General features: G+C 62.0%; 2 protein-coding genes across 2 annotated transcripts; one reads left to right on the top strand and one right to left on the bottom strand.

Annotated features, from left to right (window-relative positions):
* Positions 1–228: 228 nt before the first annotated feature.
* LOC136788384 (nuclear receptor coactivator 5-like) lies at positions 229–11927 on the bottom strand. Its single transcript, XM_066986871.1, has 4 exons — positions 11891–11927; positions 10113–10157; positions 8476–8617; positions 229–879 (listed from the first exon to the last, which is right to left on the bottom strand). The coding sequence occupies exons 2-4, from the start codon at positions 10144–10146 to the stop codon at positions 444–446; spliced, it is 612 nt and encodes a 203-aa protein (XP_066842972.1). The 5' UTR covers positions 10147–10157; positions 11891–11927; the 3' UTR covers positions 229–443.
* Positions 11928–13158: 1231 nt separating this feature from the next.
* SH3BP5L (SH3 binding domain protein 5 like) lies at positions 13159–21275 on the top strand. The gene is given in 9 exon segments (XM_066986808.1): positions 13159–13257; positions 13737–13776; positions 14142–14224; positions 14727–14789; positions 16029–16157; positions 17383–17544; positions 19104–19277; positions 20718–20926; positions 20928–21275. Coding segments are annotated over 9 exon segments (1134 nt in total). The 5' UTR covers positions 13159–13173; the 3' UTR covers positions 21118–21275.
* Positions 21276–22508: the final 1233 nt, after the last annotated feature.

Below are 22508 nucleotides of genomic sequence, written 5' to 3'. Positions count from 1 at the left end.
ACTACAAGCCCTCTTAGCACTAGTAGCACTGCAAGCGCTGCTAGCGCTGCAAGCACTAGTAGCATTACAAGCGCTACTAGCACCGCAAGCACTCTTAGCACTAGCAGCACTGCAAGCGCTGCGAGCGCCGCAAGCCCCCCTGGCACCGCAGGCGCCGCACGCGCTGGGGGCGGCCCTGGCGGCGCGGTGGCGGCGGCGGTGGGCGGCGAGCGCGGCGCGCCGCGCGAAGCTCTGCCCGCACTCCACGCAGATGTTGGGCTCCTCGCCCGGCGCCGGCCGCTGGCGCACCGAGCGCGCCTTGCGCTTGCGGCCGGCCGGCGACGCGGCGATAGTCGGCGGCGACGTGGCGATAGTCGGCGACACGGCGACGGCTGGGGGGGGACGTCGCGACAGTCGGGGACGCGGCGATGGACGGGGACGCCGGGACACTTGGGGACGCCGCGCTAGTCGGCGCCGACATCGCGGTCGCCGCTGGCGATGCTGCGACAGTCGGTGGCGGTGGTGCGATAGTCGGCGGGGTCGTGATACCTGGCGAGGGCGCGGGGGCCGGGGACGTCGCGACGGTTGGTGACGTCACGGCTCTCAGTGACGTCACGGCTCTCGGTGACGTCACGGCCCTCGGGGACCTCAAGGCTCTCGGAGATGTCGCGATAGTTGGCGACGTCGCGACCCCAGGCGACGCCGTCACTCTCGGCGATGTCACGACCATCGGCGACGTCATGGCCCTCGGCGATGTCGCGATAGGCGGTGACGTCACGGCTGTCGATGACGTCACGGCTGTCGATGACGTCACGGCTGTCGATGACGTCGCGACGGGCGCTGACGTCACGAGCAGGGGCGAGGTCACGGCGGGGCGGGGCGGCGGCATGGGGGCGGGGCCTGCGGGAGACGGGGCGGGGCACCCGTGGGAAGGGGAAACGGGGCCAAACGCGCCGAAAACGGGGCGAGCGAGCGAAAAACGGCGATGAAGGAGCCAAAAACGGGAACTCGGGAGCCAAAATCGGGGACGAACGCGCCGAAAATGGGGGCAAGGAGGCAAAAGCGGGAAATAACGCACCAAAAACGGGAAGAATGAGCAAAAATTGGGGATAAATGCGCCAAAAATGGGGATAAATGGCCAAAAACTGGAATTAACGCACCAGAAATGCGAAGAATGAGCAAAAATTGGGGATAAATGGCCAAAAATGGGAATTTATGAGCCGAAAATGGAGATTATCACACCAAAAATGGGAAGAATGAGCAAAAAATGGGGATAAATGGCCAAAAATGGGAATTTACGAGACGAAAATTGAAATTATCACACCAAAAATGGGAAGAATGAGAAAAAATGCGGATAAATGGCCAAAAATGGGAATTTATGAGCCGAAAATTGAAATTATCACACCAAAAAAGGGAAGAATGAGCAAAATTGGGGATAAATGGCCAAAAATGGGAATTTATGAGCCGAAAATGGAGATTATCACACCAAAAATGGGAAGAATGAGCAAAATTGGGGATAAATGGCCAAAAATGGGAATTAATATGAGCCGAAAATTGAAATTATCACACCAAAAAAGGGAAGAATGAGCAAAAAATGGGGATAAATGGCCAAAAATGGGGACAAGGAGCCAAAACTGGAAGTAACGCACCAAAAATGGGAACAATGAGCAAAAAATGGGGATAAATGGCCAAAAATGGGAATTTATGAGCCGAAAATGGAGATTATCACACCAAAAAACGGATGAGCCAAAAATGGGGAAAATGAGCAAAGAATGGGGATTGATGAGCCAAAAACGGGGATTAATGCGCCAAAAATGGGGACAAGGAGCAAGAAACGGAAATAACGCGCCAAAAATGGGCATAATGCAGGGAAAATGGGAACGAGGAGCAAAAAATTGGAATTAATGCACGAAAAATGGGAATAACGCAGGGAAAATGGGAATCGGCGCACGGAAATGGGGATTAACGCAGAGAAATGGGAAATTCTGCACACAAAAAATGTGAATTAATGCACAGAAATGGGAAATACATGGACAGAAATGAAAAATAATGCACAAAAATGGGAATTAATGCACAAAAATGGGAATTAATGCACAAAAATGGGAAAAACATGGGAGAAATGGGAATTAACGCACAAAAATGGGAAATTATGCACAAAAAATGTGAATTAATGCACAAAAATGGGAAAAACATGGGAGAAATGGGAATTAATGCACAAAAATGTGAATTAATGCGCAGAAATGGGAATTAATGCGCAGAAAACGGGAAATAATCCACAAAAATTGGGAATAAATGAACAAAAATGGGAATAAAGGTACAAAAATGGGAATAAATGCACAAAAATGTGAATGAATGCACAAAAATGGGAATAAATGCACAAAAAATGGGAATAAATGCACGGAAAATGGGAAATAATGCTCAGAAACGGGAATTAATGCACAAAAAAGGGAATAAATGTAAAAAAATGGGAATAAATGTAGAAAAACTGCAATTAATGCTCAAAAATGGGAATAAATGCACGGAAAATGGGAATTAGGGGACGAAAATGGGGTTAATACATGAAAATGGGGATTATTGCCCCAAAACTGGGATTAATGCCCCAAAACGGGGATTAATGCCCCAAAATCGGGGATGGCGGCCGTGTGACCCCACCCCAGCCCCCGCAGCCCCGATTCTCCGGGGCGATTCGGGGCGGTTTGGGGCAATTTCTGCTCTGAGCGAGGCGGCGCTGAGGAACGGCACCAAAAATGCCCAGGTCGGCTTTTTTTGGGGGAAAATCCGCGCCGGGGTCTCGGAACCCCCCCCCCCCCCCCCCAAATCCCCCCCCCCCCCCAAAAAACGGGACTGGAAACCCCCAAACCTCACCCCAAAAAGTGCAGCCCCCCCCCCATCGGCACCCCCCTTTTCGAGCCCCCCCATCCGCAGCCCCCTCCCCACATTTGCAGCCCCCTCCCCAAGTCCTCCCCCCCCCATTTGCAGCCCCCCCCCGTTTCCCAGCCCCCTCCCCAAATTTGCGGCCCCCCGATTCTCCCCCTTTGCAGCCCCCTCCCCAAATCCTCCCCCCAATTTGCAGCCCCCCCATTTCGCAGCCCCCTCCCCAAATTTGCAGCCCCCTCCCCAAATCCTCCCCCCCATTTGCAGCCCCCCCATTTCCCAGCCCCCTCCCCAAATTCTCACCCCCCAATTCGAAACGCCCCCTCCCCAAATCCCCCCCCTTTGCAGCCCCCTCCCCAAATCCTCCCCCCAAATTCTCACCCCCCCCAATTCGCAGCCCCCTCCCCAAATCCTCCCCCCCCATTTGCAGCCCCCCCGTTTCCCAGCCCCCTCCCCAAATTCGCAGCCCCCTCCCTCAAATTCTCACCCCCCCAATTCGAAACGCCCCCTCCCCAATTCCCCCCCCCTTTTACAGCCCCCCCCCAAATCCCCCCCCCAAATCCCCCCTCCCCAAATCCTCCCCCCCTTTGCAGCCCCCATTCCGCCGCCCCCTCCCCAAATTCGCAGCCCACCCCCCAAATCCCCCCCCCCATTTCGCAGCCCCCCCTCCCCCCTCCCCCTCCCCTCCCCTCCCCTCCCCCCCCTCCCCTCCCCCTCCCCTCCCCGTACCTGGGGGCTCCCACCCTTTCCGGGGGGGGTCCGGGGGGTCCGGGGGATCCCGGGGGGGGGGTTGGGGGGTTCCCGGGGGGTCCCGGTGCCGCCGCCCCCGCGCCGCGCCCGGGGCTGACAATGGAGCCGCTGACCCAGGAAGTTCAACCCCGGCGCCGAGCGGGGAAGCCCCCCCCGGACCCCCCCCCCACCCAAAAAAGGGGAGGGGCCGAGGGCGAGGACCCCCCCCCCCCCCAACCGGGAACCCCCCCCACCCCGGATCCGGCCCCCCCAAGACGCCCCGCCCCCACCCCACAGCCCCCCCCCCCCCCCCCATAGGGTTTTTTGGGGGGGGGGGAAATTGAGCCCCCCCCAATTAATGGGACCCCCCCCAAATTGATGGGACCCCCCCCCCAAATTAATGGCCCCTTCCTCGATTAATGGGACCCCTCCCCAATTAATGGGACCCTTCCCCTAATTGATGGGACCCCCCCAATTAATGGGACCCCCCCCAATTAATGGGACCCTTCCCCTAATTGATGGGACCCCCCAATTAATGGGACCCCCCCAATTAATGGGACCCCCCAATTAATGGGACCCTTCCCCTAATTGATGGGACCCCCCCAATTAATGGGACCCCCCCAATTAATGGGACCCTTCCCTAATTGATGGGACCCCCCCAATTAATGGGACCCCCCCCCAATTAATGGGACCCCCCCAATTAATGGGACCCTTCCCCTAATTGATGGGACCCCCCAAATTGATGGGATCCCTCCCCAATTAATGGGACCCCCAATTAATGAGACCCCCCCCCCAATTAATGGGACCCCCTCCAATTAATGGGATCCTTCCCCTAATGAATGGGACCCCCCAATTAATGGGACCCCCCCAAATTAATGGGACCCCCCCCATTAATGGGACCCTTCCCCTAATTGATGGGACCCCTCTCCAATTAATGGGACCGCCCCCAATTAATGGGACCCCCCCAAATTGATGGGATCCCCCAATTAATGGGACCCCCAATTAATGGGACCCCCCCAATTAATGAGACCCCCCAATTAATGGGACCCTCCAATTAATGGGATCCTTCCCCTAATGAATGGGACCCCCCCCAATTAATGGGACCCCTCCCCTAATTAATGAGACCCCCCCCAATTAATGGGACCCCTCCCCTAATTAATGGGACCCGCCCCAATTAATGGGACCCCCCAATTAATATGCCCCCCTCCCCAAATTAACGTGCCCCCACAGTTAATTTGTGTGCCCCAATTAATGTGACCCCCCCAATTAATGTGTGCCCCCCGTTAATTTGCCCCCCCAATTACCAATTACTCTGCGACCACCCCCAATTAATGGTGCCCCCCACCAATTACCGTGACCCCCCCAATTAATTCGCGACCCCCCAATTAATTTGCGACCCCCCCAATTAATTTGCGACCCCCCATTAATTTGCGACCCCCCCAATTAATCTGTGCCCCCCCTTTTAATTCACGCCCCCCAATTAATCCGTCCCTCCCCCCTCCACTTGCGCCCCACCCCCAGTTAATTACCCCCATTAATTAACCCCCCCAATCAATCAATTAACCCAATTAATTCCCCCCCCCCCCCCCCCCCCCCCCCCCCCCCAAAAAAAACCAGACGGCTCAGGACGGCGATTTTGGGGCGGAAAGCGGCGTTTTGCCCGTTCCGGGCTGTATTTGGGGGCGCTGCGGCCTCCCCCCCCCCCCCGGCGGCCTCCGCTCCTCGGCAGCCTCCACCGGAGGCCCCCCCTTTCTTTTTTCCCCCCCCCCCTTTTTTGGCCTCCCCCCCCCCAGCCGGCCTCCATTGCCCCCCAGTCCCCCCAGTCCCCCCAGTTCCCCCCAGTTCCCCCCCAGCCCCCCCCCCCCCCCCCAACCCCGGCGGCCTCCCCTCCTTCCCGGCCTCCCCCGGGGGCCTCTCCCCCAGGACCCCCCAATGGAGGCCTCCCCTTGACCCCGGCCTCCCCCCCCCAAACAGCCTCCCCCCCCCCCCGGCCTCCCCAGGACCCCCCCCAATGGAGGCCTCCCCCCCATGGCCTCCCCTCCACGCCGGCCTCCCCCAAGACCCCCACATCCCCCCCCCATGCCGACGGCCTCCCCCGGCGGCCTCCGTTCCTCGCCGGCCTCCCCCGGGACCCCCCCCTCCAAAAAGCGGCCTCCATCCCGCTCCGGCCTCCTCGGCCTCCCTCCGCGCCACCCCCCCCAGGACCCCCCCCCTCAAAAAGCGGCCTCCATCGCGCTCCGGCCTCCTCGGCCTCCCCTCCGCGTCGGCCTCCCCAGGACCCCCCCCCCCCAAAAAGCGGCCTCCATCCCGCTCCGGCCTCCTCGGCCTCCCCCATGTCCCCCCCCCCCCAAATTTACGCCCTCCGCTGCTGCCCCTGCGGCCTCCTCCCCCCCCCGGCCCCGGAGGCCCCGCTGCGGCCTTCGAGGCCTCGGCCTCTCCCCGGGCCCCCCGGGCCCCCCCCCCGTGCCCCCGGCGGTGCCGGACGAAGGCCGAGCACCGCAGAGGCCGCTCGGCCTCGTTAGCGGCTTCGTTAGAGGCCCGCAGGCCCCCCCGGGCCTGGCAGCGAGGCCTCGAGGCCTGGCGGAGGCCGGGGGGGTTTGGGGGACCCCCGGCGGCCGCGGGGGCGCGGAGGCCGCCGGGGGGCCCGGGGCGGAGGCCGGAGGTTTTGGGGGGGGGGGGGGGGCGGAGGCCGAGCGGCGGAGGAGGTGGAGGGTCGGGGGGCTCCGGGCTGGGGGGGGGGCGGGCGGGGAGGGGGCGGCGGGGGGGTCGTCGTCTGGGGGGGGGGGGGTATGGGGGCGTTGGGGGGAATTGGGGGAAATTTGGGGAAATGGGGGGTTTGGGGGGAAAACGGGGGGTTTTGGGGAAATGGGGGTTTGGGGTAAAAACGGGGGATTTGGGGGAAATCGGGGGTTTGGGGGAAATCGGGGGAAACGGGGGTTTGGGGACAATTGGGGGAAATGGGGCAAAAATGGGGGGTTTGGGGTAAAAACGGGGGATTTGGGGGAAATCGGGGGAAATGGGGGTTTGGGGACAATTGGGGAAATTTGGGGAAATTGGGGGTTTGGGGGAAGTTGGGGGTTTGGGGGAAAACGGGGGGTTTTGGGGAAATCGGGGGTTTGGGGTGAAAACGGGGGGTTTTGGGGAAATGGGGGGTTTGGGGTGAAAAGGGGGGTTTTGGGGAAATCGGGGGAAATGGGGGTTTGGGGACAATTGGGGGAAATTTGGGAAATGGGGGGTTTGGGGTGAAAACAGGGGATTTGGGGGAAATTGGGGGTTTGGGGGAAATTGGGGGAAATGGGGCAAAAATGGGGGATTTGGGGGTTTGGGGGAAGTTGGGGGTTTGGGGTGAAAACGGGGATTTTGGGGAAATCGGGGGAAATGGGGGTTTGGGGACAATTGGGGGAAATTTGGGGAAAGGGGGGTTTGGGGGTGAAAACGGGGGATTTGGGGGAAATTGGGGGTTTGGGGGAAATTGGGGGAAATGGGGCAAAAATGGGGGGTTTGGGGGAAATGGGGGAGTTGGGGAATTTGGGGGTTTGGGGTGAAAATGGGGGTTTGGGGGATGTTGGGGGTTTGGGGGAAATTGGGGGAAATGGGGCAAAAATGGGGGGTTTGGGGGGGTTTGGGGGAAATGGGGGGAAATTTGGGGAAATTGGGGGTTTGGGGGAAATGGGGGGTTTGGGGTGAAAATGGGGGTTTGGGGGAAATCGGGGTTTGGGGAAAATGGGGGAAAATGGGGGAAATGGGGGTTTGGGGGGTTTGGGGGAAATGGGGAGAAAATGGGGGATTTGGGGAAAAAGGGGGAAAATGGGTTTTTGGGGGAAAATGGGGAAACGGGGGGAAATTGGGAAGAAATGGGGGATTTTGGGGGGAAATGGGGCAAACGGGGGGAAATGAAAAATGGGGGATTTGGGGGAAAATGGGGAGAAAATGGGGTGAAAATGGGGGATTTTGGGGGAAAATGGGGAAATTGGGAGAATACGGGGCAGAAACACGGGGATTGGGAGAAAATGGGGAGAAAACGAGAGAATTGGGAAAACAAAGTCAAAAACGGGGAAGGGGGAGAAATGGGGCGGGGGGAGCGGGGGAGGGGTGGCCCCATTGTCCCCATGCCCCCATTGTCCCCATCAACCCCATCAACCCCATTGTCCCCATTGTCCCCATCAACCCTCATTGTCCCCATCAACCCCATTGTCCCCATTGACCCCATTGACCCCATTGTCCCCATTGACCCCATTGTCCCCATAGACCCCGTTGTCCCCATTGTCCCCATCGACCCCATTGTCCCCATCGTCCCCATTGACCCCATTGACCCTATTGTCCCCATTGACCCCATTGTCCTCATGTCGCCATTAACCCCATCGACCCCATTGTCCCCATCGACCCCATTGTCCCCATTGTCCCCATCAACCCCACTGTCCCCATTGTCCCCATCAACCCCATTGTCCCCATTGACCCCATTGTCCCCATTGACCCCATTGTCCCCATTGTCCCCATTGACCCCATTGTCCCCATTGACCCCATTGTCCCCATTGTCCCCATTGACCCCATTGTCCCCATCGTCCCCATTGTCCCCATTGACCCCATTGTCCCCATCCCCATTGTCCCCATTGACCCCATTGTCCCCATTGACCCCATTGTCCCCATTGACCCCATCCCCCATTGTCCCCATGTCCCCATTGACCCCATTGTCCCCATTGACCCCATTGTCCCCATTGTCCCCATCGACCCCATTGACCCCATTGTCCCCATTGACCCCACCATCCTCCTCATCCCCATTACCCCCATCGTCCCCATCGTCCCCAACATCCCCATTGTCCCCAACGTCCCCATTGTCCCCACGTCCCCCCGTTGTCCCCACGTCCCCCCATTGTCCCCCCCGCCCCCACTCACCGGCGGGGGCCACCCTGAGGGTCTCCCACTCCTTGGAGTCGCTGGGCTCCGGCCCCCCAGCTCCCCCTCCAGCTCCAGCCGCGACACCACGATGGGTTTGGGGACGGGGAAGTCTGGGGGAACGGGGACGGCGTCACCCGGGCTGATAATCCCAAGTACTGGGCTGATAATCCCATGTATTGGTGTGATAAACCCCTAATTGGGCTGATAATCCCATGTATTGGGCCGATAATCCCATGTATTGGGCTGATAACCCCATAACTGGGCCAATAATCCCACATATTGGCCTGATAAATCCCTAATTGGGTTGATAATCCCACATATTGGGCTGATAAACCCTTAATTGGGCCAATAATCCCATATATAGGGCTAATAATCCCATATATTGGGCTGATAACCCCCTAATTGGGCCGATTACCCCATATATCGGACTGATAACCCCATATATTGGGTTGATAATCCCATATATTGGCCTGATTACACTCTAATTAGCTTGATAACCCCATATATTGGTCTGATTACACCCTAACTGGCCTGATAATCCCGCATATTGGGCCGATAACCCCACATATTGGCCCGATTACCCCGTATATAGGGCTAAAACCCCATCTATAGGGCCAATAACCCCATACATTGGGCTGATAATCCCTGAATTGGGGCCATTGCCCCCATATTGGGTCCATTATCCCCTATATCAGGTCCCTCGCCCCTATTTTGGGTCAATTTCCTCTTATATTGGGTCCATTTCCCCCCATATCAGGTCTGTTGCCCCCATATCGGGTCCATTATCCCCTATATTGGGTCTGTCGCCCCCATATTGGGTCCATTTCCCCCATATCGGGTCCCTCGCCCCTATATCATGTCCATTATCCCCTATATCGGGTCCCTCGCCCCTATTTTGGGTCAATTTCCCCTTATATTGGGTCCATTTCCCCCCCATATCGGGTCTGTTGCCCCCATACTGGGTCCATTATCCCCTATATTGGGTCTGTCGCCCCCATATTGGGTCCATTTCCCCCCATATCGGTCTCTCGCCCCTATATTGGGTCCATTATGCCCTATATCGGGTCCCTCGCCCCTATTTTGGGTCAATTTCCCCTTATATTGGGTCCATTTCCCCCATATCGGGTCTGTTGCCCCCATACTGGGTCCATTATCCCCTATATTGGGTCTGTCGCCCCCATATTGGGTCCATTTCCCCCCATATCGGTCTCTCGCCCCTATATTGGGTCCATTATCCCCTATATCGGGTCTCTCGCCCCTATTTTGGGTCAATTTCCCCTTATATTGGGTCCATTTCCCCCATATCAGGTCTGTCGCCCCCATATTGTCCATTTCCCCCCATATCGGGTCCCTCACCCCTATATCGGGTCCATTATGCCCTATATTGGGTCCATCGCCCCTATTTTGGGTCAATTTCCCCTTATATTGGGTCCATTTCCCCCCATATCGGGTCTGTTGCCCCCATATCGGGTCTGTTGCCCCCATATTGGGTCCATTATCCCCCATATCGGGTCTGTCGCCCCCATATTGGGTCCATTTCCCCCCATATCGGGTCCGTCGCCCCTATATCGTGTCCCGGGCCCCCATATGGGGTCGGGGCCCCCCCAGCACCCCATTGCCCCCCCGGACCTTACCCAGCAGGATCAGGGCCTCGAAGCTCTCCTGCATGGTGCGGCCGCCTGCAAGGGAGCGGGGTCAGGAACGGGGGGATTTGGGGGATTTGGGGGGGGTTTGGGGGGATTTGGAGGATTGGGGGAATTTGGGGGGATTGGGGGGATTTGGGGGATTTTGGGGGGGTGGGGGATTGGGGGGCATTTCGGGGGATTTGGGGGGATTGGGGAAATTTTGGGGGGATTGGGGGGATTTGGGGGGGATTGGGGGGATTTTGGGGGGGTTGGGGGGATTTGGGGGCATTTGGGGAGATTGGGGGGATTTTGGGGGGATTGGGGGGTTTGGGGGGATTTGGGGGAATTTGGGGGGATTGGGGGGATTTTGGGGGGGATTTGGGGGGCATTTGGGGGGATTGGGGAGCATTTGGGGGGATTTGGGGGGGATTGGGGGGATTTGGGGGGATTTGGGGGGATTGGGGGCATTTGGAGGGGATTTGGGGGGATTTGGGGGAATTTGGGGGATTGGGGGGCATTTGGAGGGGATTTGGGGAGATTGGGGGGCATTTGGGGGGGATTTTGGGGGAATTGGGGGGATTTGGGGGATTTGGGGGGATTGGGGGGCATTTGGGAGGGATTTTCGGGGATTTTGGGGGGTTTGGGGGAATTTGGGGGGATTGGGGAGCATTTGGGAGGGATTTTGGGGGATTTTGCAGGGATTTTGGGGGGATTGGGGGATTTGGGGGATTTGGGGGAGAATTAGGGGGATTGGGGGGATTTTGGGGGGATTTAGGGGGATTTTGGGGGAATTTGGGGGGGATTTCGGGGATTTGGGGGGAACTGGGGGGATATGGGGAGATTTGGGGCGGATTGGGGGGCATTTGGGGGGATTTGGGGAGGATTTGGGGGATTTGGGGGGATTTGGGGGAATTTGGGGGATTTAGGGAGGGTTTGGGGGATTTGGGGGTGTTTGGAGGGATTTGGGGAGAAAATGGGGGGATTGGGTGGGATCGGGGGAATTTGGGGGGATTTGGGGTGGATTTGGGGGAATTTGGGGGTGGTCTGGGGGATTGGGGGAATTAGGGGGATTTGGGGGGATTGGGGGAGGTTGGGGGTATTTGGGGGGATTTGAGGGGATCTGGGGGGGGGGCCGGGTGGATTTGGGGAGATATGGGGGAATTTTGGGGAGGATTTGGGAAGATTTGGGGGGTTGGGGGAATTTGGGGTGATTTGGGGGGAATTTGGTGGGATTGGGGGGGACTGGGTGAATTTAGGGGGTTATTGGGGGATTTGGGGGGGATTTGGGGGGGATTTTGGGGGGGGATTTGGGGGTTTGGGGGATTTGGGGAGATTTGGGGGAATTGGGGGGATTTGGGGGGATTTGGTGGGGATTTGGGGGATTTGGGGAATTGGGGGGATTTGGGGGAATTGGGGGAATTGGGGGGATTTGGGGGACGCTTTGGGGGGGACATTTTGGGGGGGCCGCTTCTGGGGTGGATCCTTTGGGGGGTGCTTTTTGGGGGCTGCTTTTTGGGGGGGGGTTGCTTTTTGGGGGGGGGGGCTGCTTTTCAGGGGTTTCTTTTTAGGGCTGCGTTTCAGCGGACGCCTTTTAGGAATTTATCCGGGGGGGGGGGGGGGCACGATTTTTTTTGGGGGGGGGGGGGCACACAATTTTGGGACCCCCCCTTACATTTTATTGGGGGGCTCATTTCCGCGCCATAACGGGGGGGGGGCAGGATTTAGGGCCGGGTTTCCCCCCCTTCCCCCGAACCCCCCCCAGCCCCCCACCCCCCCCCCCCCGTTACCTTCGGCCGGGGGGGTCGCCCCCGAGCCCCCCCCCAACCCCCCCCCCCCGGTGCCGGTGCTGGGGAGCGGCGGCCGCGGAGCCCCCGGATGGCGGAGCCGGGGCTGACCCAGGAAGTGCCGCCCCCACCGGGGGGGGGGTCTTGGGGGGGGGGTCGGGGGTTTTGGGGGGTTTTGGGGTTTTTGGGGGGTTTTGGGGGGGTTGGGGGGTACGGGGTCCGTGGGTCGCGGTGCTTTAGGGGAAGGAGGCGGCTGGGTTTTAATTTGGGGGGTCCTAAAACGGGGGGGTCCCTAAAATGGGGGGGGGGCGAAAAGGGGGGTCCCTAAAAGTGGGGGGGTCCCTAAAAGGGGAGGGGGCTAAAGGGGGGGGGGTCCCAAAAGAGAGGGGGTCCAAGGGGGGTCTCTAAAAGGGGGGGCAAAGGGGGATCAAGGGGGGGGGGTCTTCAAAGGGGGAGGTCCTGGGGAGTTTTTGGGGGTCCTAGGGGGGTCCTGGGGTTCTGTGGAGGTTTTGAGGGTCCTGGGGGGTCCTGGGGGTTCGGGGGGGGGGGTCCCGGGGTCCTCCAGGGGGTTCTGGGGGTCCTATGGAGGCCCTGGGGGTCCCCTGCATGTCCTGGGGGTCCTATGGGGTTCGGGGGGGTCCTGGGGGTCTTCCTGGGGGTCCGGGGGGTTCTGGGGGTTTTGGGGGTCCCTGGGGGTCCTATGGGGGTCCTGGGGGTCCTATGGAGGCCCTGGGGGGCCTATGGAGGTTTTGGGGGTCCTTCTGGGGGGGGCTTGGGGGTCCTGGGGGGTCCTGGGGTCTGGGGGGTCCTGGGGGTCTGGGGGGGGGGGTCCTGGGGGTCTCGTGAGTGTTTACATGCGTGTGTTTACGTGTTTAAATGTGTTTTTAAACGTATTTATGTGTGTTTAAACGTCCTTACACGCGTGTAAACGGGCGTACACACGCGTGTTCACGCGCACGCGTCCCCCTGCCCGAAGCCTTGACGATAAAGGCGTCGTTTTGGGCTCAGAAACGCCAAAAACGGCGCAAAAACGCCTGAAAAATGCCCAAATCCGAGCAGGCCGCGGCCGGCCGCCATCTTGCGGGCCGTAAAACAAGATGGCGGCGCCCATGGGCGCCCCACCGCTTCCGCCCCGCGGCGAACCGGAAGCGACCGGAACCGGGCCGAGGGCGGCGGCGGTTTGAGGATCGCCGAGCTCATCGATCGCCGCCCGGTTCCGGTCCGCAGAGCCCCGGGGAGGAGCTGGGCGGAGCGGGGCGGGGAGCTGTACGGCGCTGGGCGCCGCCATGTTGTACGGCAGGGGAGGCGGCGGGCGCGACTTCCGGTTCCGGCGGGGAGGGGCGGGGGGAAGTGGAGTGGAGGAGCCGGAGGTAAACACAGGCCGCGGGGGGGGGGGGCGGGGGGTTTTGGGGTGAATTTGAGGGATTTTGGGGTTTTGGGGGGGGGGGGGGTTGGGGGGTTTGGGGGATGTGGGGGGGTCCTGGAAGGTCTGGGGGGGCGGTTGGGGGGGGGTAATGGGGGGTGGGGGGGGCTAAAGGGGGGGTTATGGGGGGGTAATGGGGTTTTGGGGGGCCTTTGGGGGGGGTTTGGGGGATTTGGGGGGATTTGGGGATTTTTTGGGGGGTTTGGGGGGCCTGGGGGGGTCCTGGGGGATATGGGGAGGTCGTGGGGGGGATTTAGGGGGGTAATGGGGGGTGGGGGGGGTCTAAAGGGGGGGTATGGGGGAGTAATGGGGTTTTGGGGTGATTTTGGGGGGTTTTGGGGTTTTTGGGGGGTATGGGGGGGTCATTAGGAGGATTTGGGGGGGTCAGTAGGGTCTGGGGGGGCCCTGACCTCTCCTTTTTTGCAGCCCCCCAACGCCGCCCCTACAGCTCCAGCTCCGCACCCCCGAAGGGGGGGGGGTCCCCAAAACCGCCCCGCCCCCCCCCAAAAAAAGCCCCCAAAACCCTCCAAAAATCCCAAATCCTCCCCAAAAATGCCCAAATCCGCCCCCCCCGCCCCCTCGCTCCCCGGGGGGGGGCGCAGGTGAAGCCCCCCCTTGCCCCTATGGGGTTGCCCTCTTAACGGGTTCGGGGGGGGGGGGGTAATTAATCGGTTAATTAGTTAATTAGGGGAGGGGGGGGGAGTTTTTTGGGGTCCCCCCCCCCAAAAATGGGGGACGCGGAGGAGCCCCCGGGGGGGGGAGGGGGGCGAGGGACCCCCCCCGGGCAGGAGGGGGAGAGGGGGGAGGAGGGGGGGGGTGTTGGGGACCCCCCCCGGGCACCCCAAAAAGGGGGGGGGGGGAGCGAGGAGGAAGAGGAGGAGGAGGAGGAGGAAGAGCTGGACCCCCGGATCCAGGTGGGTTTTGGGGGGGATTTGGGGGGGTTTTGGGGTTTTTAGGGGGGGGCGGGGGGGGGATTCGGGGTTTTTAGGGGGGGGTTGGGGGGGATTCGGGGTTTTGGGGGGGATTTGGGGGGGTTTGGGGGTCCCTGGCTGGGGGTTTGGGGGGGTTTTGGGGGGCGTTTGGGGGGGATTTTGGGGTTTTTGGGGGGATTTGGGGGTTTTGGGGGGGATTTGGGGGTTTTTGGGAGGATTTGGGGGGTTTGGGGGGGGTTTTGGGGTGGGTTTTGGGGTCAATCACTGCGTTTTTAGGATTTTGGGGGCCTATTGCTGCACGTTCGGGATTTTGGAGGATCCCTTATCGCGTTTTTGGGGTTTCGGGGCAGAGTTTTGGGGTCTGTCGCCGCGTCTTCAGGACTTTTGGGGTTCTGCCGCTGCGTCTTCGGGGTTTTGGGGGGGTCCCTTGCTGCGTTTTGGGGGTTTTGGGGGTGGATTTGGGGCCCACGTTGCCCCTTGGCAGGAGGAGCTGGAGCACCTCAACCAGGCCACCGAGGAGATCAACCGCGTGGAGCTGCAGCTGGACGTGAGCGCCCCAAATCCCCCCGGGGTCGCCCCAAATCCCCCCGGGGTCACCCCAAAGCCCCCCGGGGTCACCCCAAATCCCCCCGGGGTCGCCCTAATCGCTTTTGGGGTCACCCCAGTTCCCTTTGGGATCACCCCAGTTCCCTTTGGGATCACCCCGAATCCCCTTTTTGGGTCCCACCAACCCATTTGGGGTCACCCAAACCCCTTTAGGGTCGCCCCGATCCCCCTTTGGGGTCTCCCTAATCCCTTTTGGGATCGCCCCAAATCCCCCTGGGATCCCTCTTAACACCCTTTTGGGATCCCTTTTAACTCCCTTTTGGGGCCACCCCAAACCCTCTTTGGGATCCCCCTAACTCCCTTTTGGGATTTTCCCTAACCCCCATTTGGGATCTCCCTAAACCCCCTTTTGGGATCACCCCAAATGCTTCTGGGATCACCCCAAACCCGTTTGTAGACTCACTCCCAACCCCTTTTAGGGTTTCCCCAACCCCTTTTAGGGTTTCCCCAACCCCTTTTAGGGTTTCCCCAACCCCTTCAGCATCCCCCCAACCTGTTTTGGGATCACCCCAAATTGCTGTGGGATCACCCTAATCTCTTTTAGGGTCCCCTTAACTCCTTCGGGGTCACCCCAAATCCCCCCTGGGCTCACCCCAAATCCTCTTGGGATCATCCCAAACCCTTTTAGGGTCCCCTCAACCCCTTCGGTGTCCCCCCAACCCCTTTTGGGCTCATCCCAAACCCTTTTAGGGTCCCCCCAACTCCTTTAGGGTCCCCCCAACCTCTTCGGTGTCCCCCCAGCCCCTTTTGGGATCACCCCAAATCCCCCTGGGATCACCCCCAACCCCCTTTTAGGGTCCCCCAACCTCTTCGGGGTCCCCCAAACCGCCTTGGGATCACCCCAAACCCCTTTTGGGATCACCCCAAATCCCCCTGGGATCACCCCCAACCCCCTTTTAGGGTCTCCCCAACTCCTTCGGTGTCCCCCCAACCTTTTTAGGATCACCGCAAATCCCCCTGGGATCATCCGAAACCCTTTTAGGGTCCCCCCAACCCCTTCGGCGTCCCCCCATCCCCTTTTGGGATCACCCCAAATCCCTCTGGAATCACCCCAATCCCTTTCAGAGTCCCTCTAACTCCTTCGGGGTCACCCCAAATCCCCCTGGGATCACCCCGAACCCTTTTAGGGTCCCCCCAACCCCTTCGGGGTCCCCCCAACCCTTTTGGGGCCGCCCCGCAGGACGCCCGCACCGCGTACCGCCGCATCCTGTCGGAGTCGGCGCGCCGCCTCAACGCGCAGGGCTCGCAGCTGGGCGCCTGCATTGAGAAGGCTCGGCCCTATTACGAGGCGCGGCGCCTGGCCAAGGAGGTACGGGGCCGCCGCCCGACCCCATAATGGTTTGGGGGGCCCTGGGACCATATCGTGGGGTTTTGGGGTCAACTGGCACAGTAGGATGGGGTTTTGGGGTCAACTGGCACGGTAGGTTGGGGTTTTGGGGTCAACTGGCACGGTAGGATGGGGTTTTGGGGCCAACTGGCACCATAAGATGGGATTTTGGGGTCAACTGGCACCGTAGGATGGGGATTTGGGGTCAACTGGCACCAGAGGATGGGGTTTTGGGGTCAACTGGCATGGTAGGATGGGGTTTTGGGGTCGACTGGCACCGTAGGATGGGGTTTTGGGGTCAACTGGCACGGTAGGATGGGGATTTGGGGACAACCAGCAGCGTAGGAGGGGGTTTGGGGGTCAACCGGCAGCGTAGGATGGGGTTTTGGGGTCAACCGGCAGCGTAGGATGGGCTTTTGGGGTCAACTGGCACGGTAGGATGGGGTTTTGGGGGCCACCAGCACTGTGGGGTGGCATTTTGGGGTCACCAACATGATGTGATGGGGTTTTGGGGTGCATCAGCGCCATATAAGGGGTTTTGGGGGCTCCTAGAACCTTGGGGTGGGGTTTTGGGGTCCCACCACCACCCAACGGGGTTTTAGGGCCCCCCACCACCACCCCACGAGGTTTTGGGGTCCCACCACCACCCAACGGGATTTTAGGGTCCCCCACCGCCACCCCACGAGGTTTTGGGGTCCCACCACCACCCAACGGGGTTTTTGGGGCCCCCCACCACCACCCCATGAGGTTTTGGGGTCCCACCACCACCCAACGGGATTTTAGGGCCCCCCACCGCCACCTCAATGAGATTTTGGGATCCCACTACCACCCAACGGGATTTTAGCGCCCCCCCCACCCAACGGGATTTTGGGATCCCACCACCACCCAACGGGATTTTGGGGTCCCACCACCACCCCAATGAGATTTTGGGATCCCACCACCACCCCATGAGGTTTTGGGACCCCACCACCACCCAACGGGATTTTAGGGCCCCCCACCACCACCCCAACGGGATTTTGGGACCCCCACCACCAGCCGACGGTCTTTTAGCCCCCCGCCCCAAGGGACGTTTTAGGATCCCCCCCCCACCCCTTGAACTTTCGGGACTCCCCCCCCCTACCCCGATCGGGGTCCCGGCCTCCCCCCGGGCCCCCCCCCCCCCGGTTTCGGGGGGGCGCGCGCGGGCGAGCGCTTTCGGGGCGCGCAGGCGCAGCAGGAGACGCAGCGGGCGGCGCTGCGCTACGAGCGGGCCGTGAGCACGCACGGGGCGGCGCGCGAGATGGTGCTGGTGGCCGAGCAGGGCCTCCTGGCCGACCGCAACCGCCTCGACCCCACCTGGCAGGAGATGCTCAACCACGCCACCGGCAAGGTGAGGCCCGGGGCGGGGGGAGGCCGGGGGGGGAGGCCGGGGGGGGCGGGGGAGGTCTTGGGGTGGAGGTTGGGGGGGGGTGGAGGAGGTTTTGGGGCGGGGGAGGTCTTGGGGTGGAGGTTGGGTGGGGGTGGAGGAGGTCTTGGGGTGGAGGTTGGGTGGGGGTGGAAGGGGTCTTGGGGGGGAGGAGGTTTTGGGGATGGAGGTTGGTTTGGGGTTGAGGTTGGGTGGGGGTGGAGGAGGTCTTGGGGTGGAGGTTGGGTGGGGGTGGAGGAGGTCTTGGGGTGGAGGAGGTCTTGGGGTGGAGGAGGTCTTGGGGTGGAGGAGGTCTTGGGGTGGAGGCTGGGTGGGGGTGGAGGAGGTCTCGGGGTGGAGGAGGTCTTGGGGTGGAGGTTGATGGGGGACAGAGGAGGTTTTGGGGTGGAGGAGGTCTTGGGGGGGAGAAGGTTTTGGGGTGGAGGTTGGGTGGGGGGGTGGAGGAGGTTTTGGAGTGGGGGAGGTCTTGGGGTGGAGGTTGATGAGGGACAGAGGAGCTCTTGGGGTGGGGGAGGTCTTGGGGGGGAGGAGGTCTTGGGGGGGAGGAGGTTTTGGGGATGGAGGTTGGTTTGGGGTGGAGGCTGGGTGGGGATGGAGGAGGTTTTGGGGTGGGGGAGGTCTTGGGGGGGAGGAGATCTTGGGGTGGAGGTTAGGTGGGGGTGGAGGAGGTCTTGGGGTGGAGGTTAGGTGGGGGTGGAGGAGGTCTTGTGGGGGGAGGAGGTTTGGGGGATGGAGGTTGGTTTGGGGTGGAGGCTGGTTGGGGATGAAGGAGGTTTTGGGATGGGGGAGGTCTTGGGGGGGAGGAGGTCTTGGGGTGGAGGTTGGGTGGGGGTGGAGGAGGTCTTGGGGTGGGGGAGGTCTTTGGGTGGAGGTTGACTGGGGACGGAGGAGGTTCTGGGGTGGACGAGGTCTTGGGGTGGAGGCTGGGTGCGGGTGGAGGAGGTCTTGGGGGGGAGGAGGTCTTGGGGTGGAGGCTGGGTGGGGACGGAGGAGGTTCTGGTGTGGAGGTTGGTTTGGGGTAGAGGCTGGGTGGGGGTGGAGGAGGTTTTGGGACGGAGGCCGGTTTGGGGCAGAGGAGGTTCTGAGGATGAAGGAGGTTCTGGGGACGGAGGAGGCTGGTTTGGGGACAGAGGAGGTTTGGGGACACGGAGGCCGATTTGGGGACGTGGTGGGCTGTTTTGGGAACGGAGGCAGTTTTGGGACGGAGGCTGTTTTGGGGACATAGTAGTGGTTTTGGGGACGGAGGCTGTTTTGGGACGGAGGCTGTTTTGGGGACATAGTAGTGGTTTTGGGGACGGAGGCTGTTTTGGGACGGAGGCCGTTTTGGGGTCGTGGTGGCCATTTTGGGGGACGGAGGCCGTTGGGGGACGGAGGCCGTTTTGGGGACACGGCATCGTTCTGGGGGGACGGAGGCGGTTTCGGGGGCACGGCGGCCGTTCGCGGGGGCGGAGGCCGCTTCTCGGGGGCGGAGGCCGTTCTCGGGACGGAGGCCGTTTCCGCGGGGGGGGGCCGCGCCGCGGCAGGTGAACGAGGCGGAGGAGGAGCGGCAGCGCAGCGAGCGGGAGCACCAGCGCGTGACGAGGCTGTGCCAGGAGGCCGAGGCCAGGGTGCAGGCGCTGCAGAAGGCCCTGCGCCGCGTCATCCTCAAGAGCAAGCCCTACTTCGAGCTCAAGGCCCACTTCAACCAGATCCTCGAGGTCGGGCGGGGGGGGTGGGGGACGGCCTCCGGGGGCTGGCCTCCGCCCCCTCGGGGCGTCCTCTCCCCCCTTCGGGTCCTCCCTGGGGCGTCCTCCTCTTCCTCCCCTCGGTGTCCTCCTCTTCCTCCCCTCGGTGTCCTCCTCTTCCTCCCCTCGGTGTCCTCCTCTTCCTCCCCTCGGTGTCCTCCTCTTCCTCCCCTCGGTGTCCTCCTCTTCCTCCCCTCGGTGTCCTCCTCTTCTTCCCCTCGGTGTCCTCCTCCTCGTCGTGGTGTCCTCCCCACGGTGGCCTCTTCCCCTTGGTGGCCTCCTCCCCATGGTGGCCTCCACCTCCCCTTGACGTCCTCCCATCTCCCCTCGGTGGCCTCCTCCCTGTGGCCTCCTCCTCCCCTCGGCCTCCTCCTTCTTCTCCCTGCGTCCGCCTCCTCTTCCTCCCCTCCGTGTCCTCCCCATGCTGGCCTCCCCCTCCCCTTGATGTCCTCCACCTCCCCTCGGCCTCCTCCTCCTCCTTCTCCCCTTGGCCTCCTCCCCCACCTCCCCTCAGTGTCCTCCATCTCCCCGTGGCCTCTTCCTCCTCCCCTCGGTGTCCTCCTCCTTGTGGCCTCCTCCTCCGTCTCCCCTCGGTGGCCTCCTTTTCCTCTCGGCCTCCTCCTCCTCATCTTCTTCTCCTTGACCTCCCCTTTCTCCCTGTGGCCTCCTTCTCCCTTCGGCCTCCTCCACCTCCTCCTTATCCCTGTGGCCTCCTCCTCCTCTCCTTGGCCTCCTCCTCCTCTCCTTGGCCTCCTCCTCCTCTCCTTGGCCTCCTCCTCCTCTCCTTGGCCTCCTCCTCCTCTCCTTGGCCTCCTCCTCCTCTCCTTGGCCTCCTCCTCCTCTCCTTGGCCTCCTCCTCCTCTCCTTGGCCTCCTCCTCTCCTTGGCCTCCTCCTCCTCTCCTTGGCCTCCTCCTCCGTCTCCCCTCGGTGGCCTCCTTTTCCTCTCGGCCTCCTCCTCCTCATCTTCCTCTCCTTGACCTCCCCTTTCTCCCTGTGGCCTCCTTCTCCCTTCGGCCTCCTCCACCTCCTCCTTATCCCTGTGGCCTCCTCCTCCTCTCCTTGGCCTCCTCCTCCTCTCCTTGGCCTCCTCCTCCTCTCCTTGGCCTCCTCCTCCTCTCCTTGGCCTCCTCCTCCTCTCCTTGGCCTCCTCCTCCTCTCCTTGGCCTCCTCCTCCTCTCCTTGGCCTCCTCCTCCTCTCCTTGGCCTCCTCCTCCTCTCCTTGGCCTCCTCCTCCTCTCCTTGGCCTCCTCCTCCTCTCCTTGGCCTCCTCCTCCTCCTCCCCGTGGCCTCCTCCTCCCCGTGCTCGCCCCTCCTGGCGTCCCCTCCCCATCCGAGGCCTTTCGAAGCCTCCCCGGGTGCCAGCCTCCCCGGGGCGACCTCCCGGCCTCCCTTTTTCCCCCCTCCCCCCCCAGGAGCACAAGGCCGCGGTGACGGCGCTGGAGCGGCGCGTGGCGCAGGCCAAGACGCGCTACTCGGTGGCCCTGCGCAACCTGGAGCAGATCAGCGAGCAGATCCACGCCCGCCGCCTCCAGCGCCTCGTCCTCCGCCGGGCCTCCCCCGTCGGGGCCGAGGCCGGCGAGGCCGGGGAGGCCGGCGAGGCCGGGCAGCGAGGGGCCGAGGGGCCCCCCGGCGGACGCGCTCTCGGTGCTCAGCCTCCAGACCATCGCCTCCGACCTGCAGAAGTTCGACTCGGTGGAGCACCTCCTCGGCCTCTCCGACGCCGCCAGCCTCAACAGCGGCGAGACGGAGGAGCGGGAGCAGCGCCGCGGAGGCCAGGGCCTCTTCAGGCACCACCGCAGCATCAGCCTCTAGCCCCCTCTGGCCTCCTCTTCCTCCTCCGCACGGAGTCACGAGGCCGCCGCGCCCGCGGGGTAGAGGCTGGAGCCTCCTCTTCCTCCCCACGGACAGACGAGGCCGCCGCGCCCGCGGGGTAGAGGCTGGAGCCTCCTCTTCCTCAACACGGACAGACGAGGCCGCCGCGCCTCCTCTTCCTCAACACGCAGGGGTAGAGGCTGGAGCCTCCTCTTCCTCTACACAGACAGATGAGGCCGTCGCGCCCGTGGGGTAGAGGCTGGAGCCTCCTCTTCCTCCTCGAGCCTCCTCTTCCTCCTCCGCACGGACTCACGAGGCCGCTGTGCCCATGAGGTAGAGGCTGGAGCCTCCTCTTCCTCCACAGAAAGAGAAGGCCGCCGTCCCATGAGCTGGAGCTCCTCTTCCTCCCCGCGCGGACTCACGAGGCCGCCGTGCCCATGGGGTAGAGGCTGGAGCCTCCTCTTCCTCCTCGAGCCTCCTCTTCCTCCTCCGCACGGACTCACGAGGCCGCTGTGCCCGTGAGGTAGAGGCTGGAGCCTCCTCTTCCTCTACACAGAAAGAGAGGCCGCTGTGCCCGGAGGTAGAGGCTGGAGCCTCCTCTTCCTCTACACGGACAGAGAGGCCGCCGCGCCCGCGGGGTAGAGGCTGGAGCCTCCTCTTCCTCCTCTAGCCTCCTCTTGCCTCCTCTTCTTCCTCCCCACGGACAGACGAGGCCGTCGCGCCCCCGGGGGTAGAGGCTGGAGCCTCCCCGGCGGACAAAAACGGGGCAACCACCCCCGCGCCCCCCCCAAAAAAAAAAAAGGAGGCAGCCCTGGGAGGACCCCTCAAGGCCGAGCCTCCACCCCCCCGGACAGCGGAGGCCGGCTTCGCGCAGCGGGGCGGCGATGAGAACCGCGCCGGTTCGAGCGGCCCCCGGCGGCGCTGGGGGGGGGGGGGGCTCCCCGGCCTCCCCCCCCCCCCTTTTAATTTTTGGGGGGGGGTCCCCAGGGGGGCTGCGACCCCCCCCAGCACGAGGAGCCCCCCCCCTCGGGCGGATTTTGGGGCGTTTTGGGGGATTTTCCCGCTTCGGAGCGCGAGGGAATCATTCCGCTCCAGAGTGAACGCCGCCCCCCCCGCTCGCGGGCCGGTAAATTAAATAAAAATTAGTATTAATAATTAACGGATCCGCCCCCAATTTGCCTTTTCTTCCCAATTTTCCCCCCGAGTCCCCTTTCTTTGTGACCCCGACCCCCCTTTTTTCCTGAAATCCTCGCTTTTTTGCCCGTTTTCGTCCTTTTTTTTTTCGAAGGGCGCCGCCCTCAGCAGCCTCCCAGGGCAGCGTTTTGGGGTGAAATCGGGTGAATTCAGGCCGCTCGGGGCAGCTTTTGGGGCTGGGTTGCAGCAAAAGGGGA

The sequence above is a fragment of the Anser cygnoides genome, chromosome 35, assembly GCF_040182565.1.
Source record: "Anser cygnoides isolate HZ-2024a breed goose chromosome 35, Taihu_goose_T2T_genome, whole genome shotgun sequence".
NCBI classification, from domain to species: Eukaryota; Metazoa; Chordata; class Aves; order Anseriformes; family Anatidae; genus Anser; species Anser cygnoides.
This window is presented reverse-complemented; position numbering and strand designations above follow the sequence as displayed.

Excerpts from the sequence above, each read along its gene's own strand:
- LOC136788384 (XM_066986871.1), bottom strand. The coding sequence starts at position 10,146 with ATGCAGGAGAGCTTCGAGGCCCTGATCCTGCTGG. Across the intron at positions 8,618-10,112 it reads CGAGGCCCTGATCCTGCTGG|CCCGGGTGACGCCGTCCCCG; the intron begins GTAAGGTCCGGG and ends TGGGATTATCAG. Across the intron at positions 880-8,475 it reads CCTCAGGGTGGCCCCCGCCG|GCCCCGCCCCCATGCCGCCG; the intron begins GTGAGTGGGGGC and ends CGTCTCCCGCAG.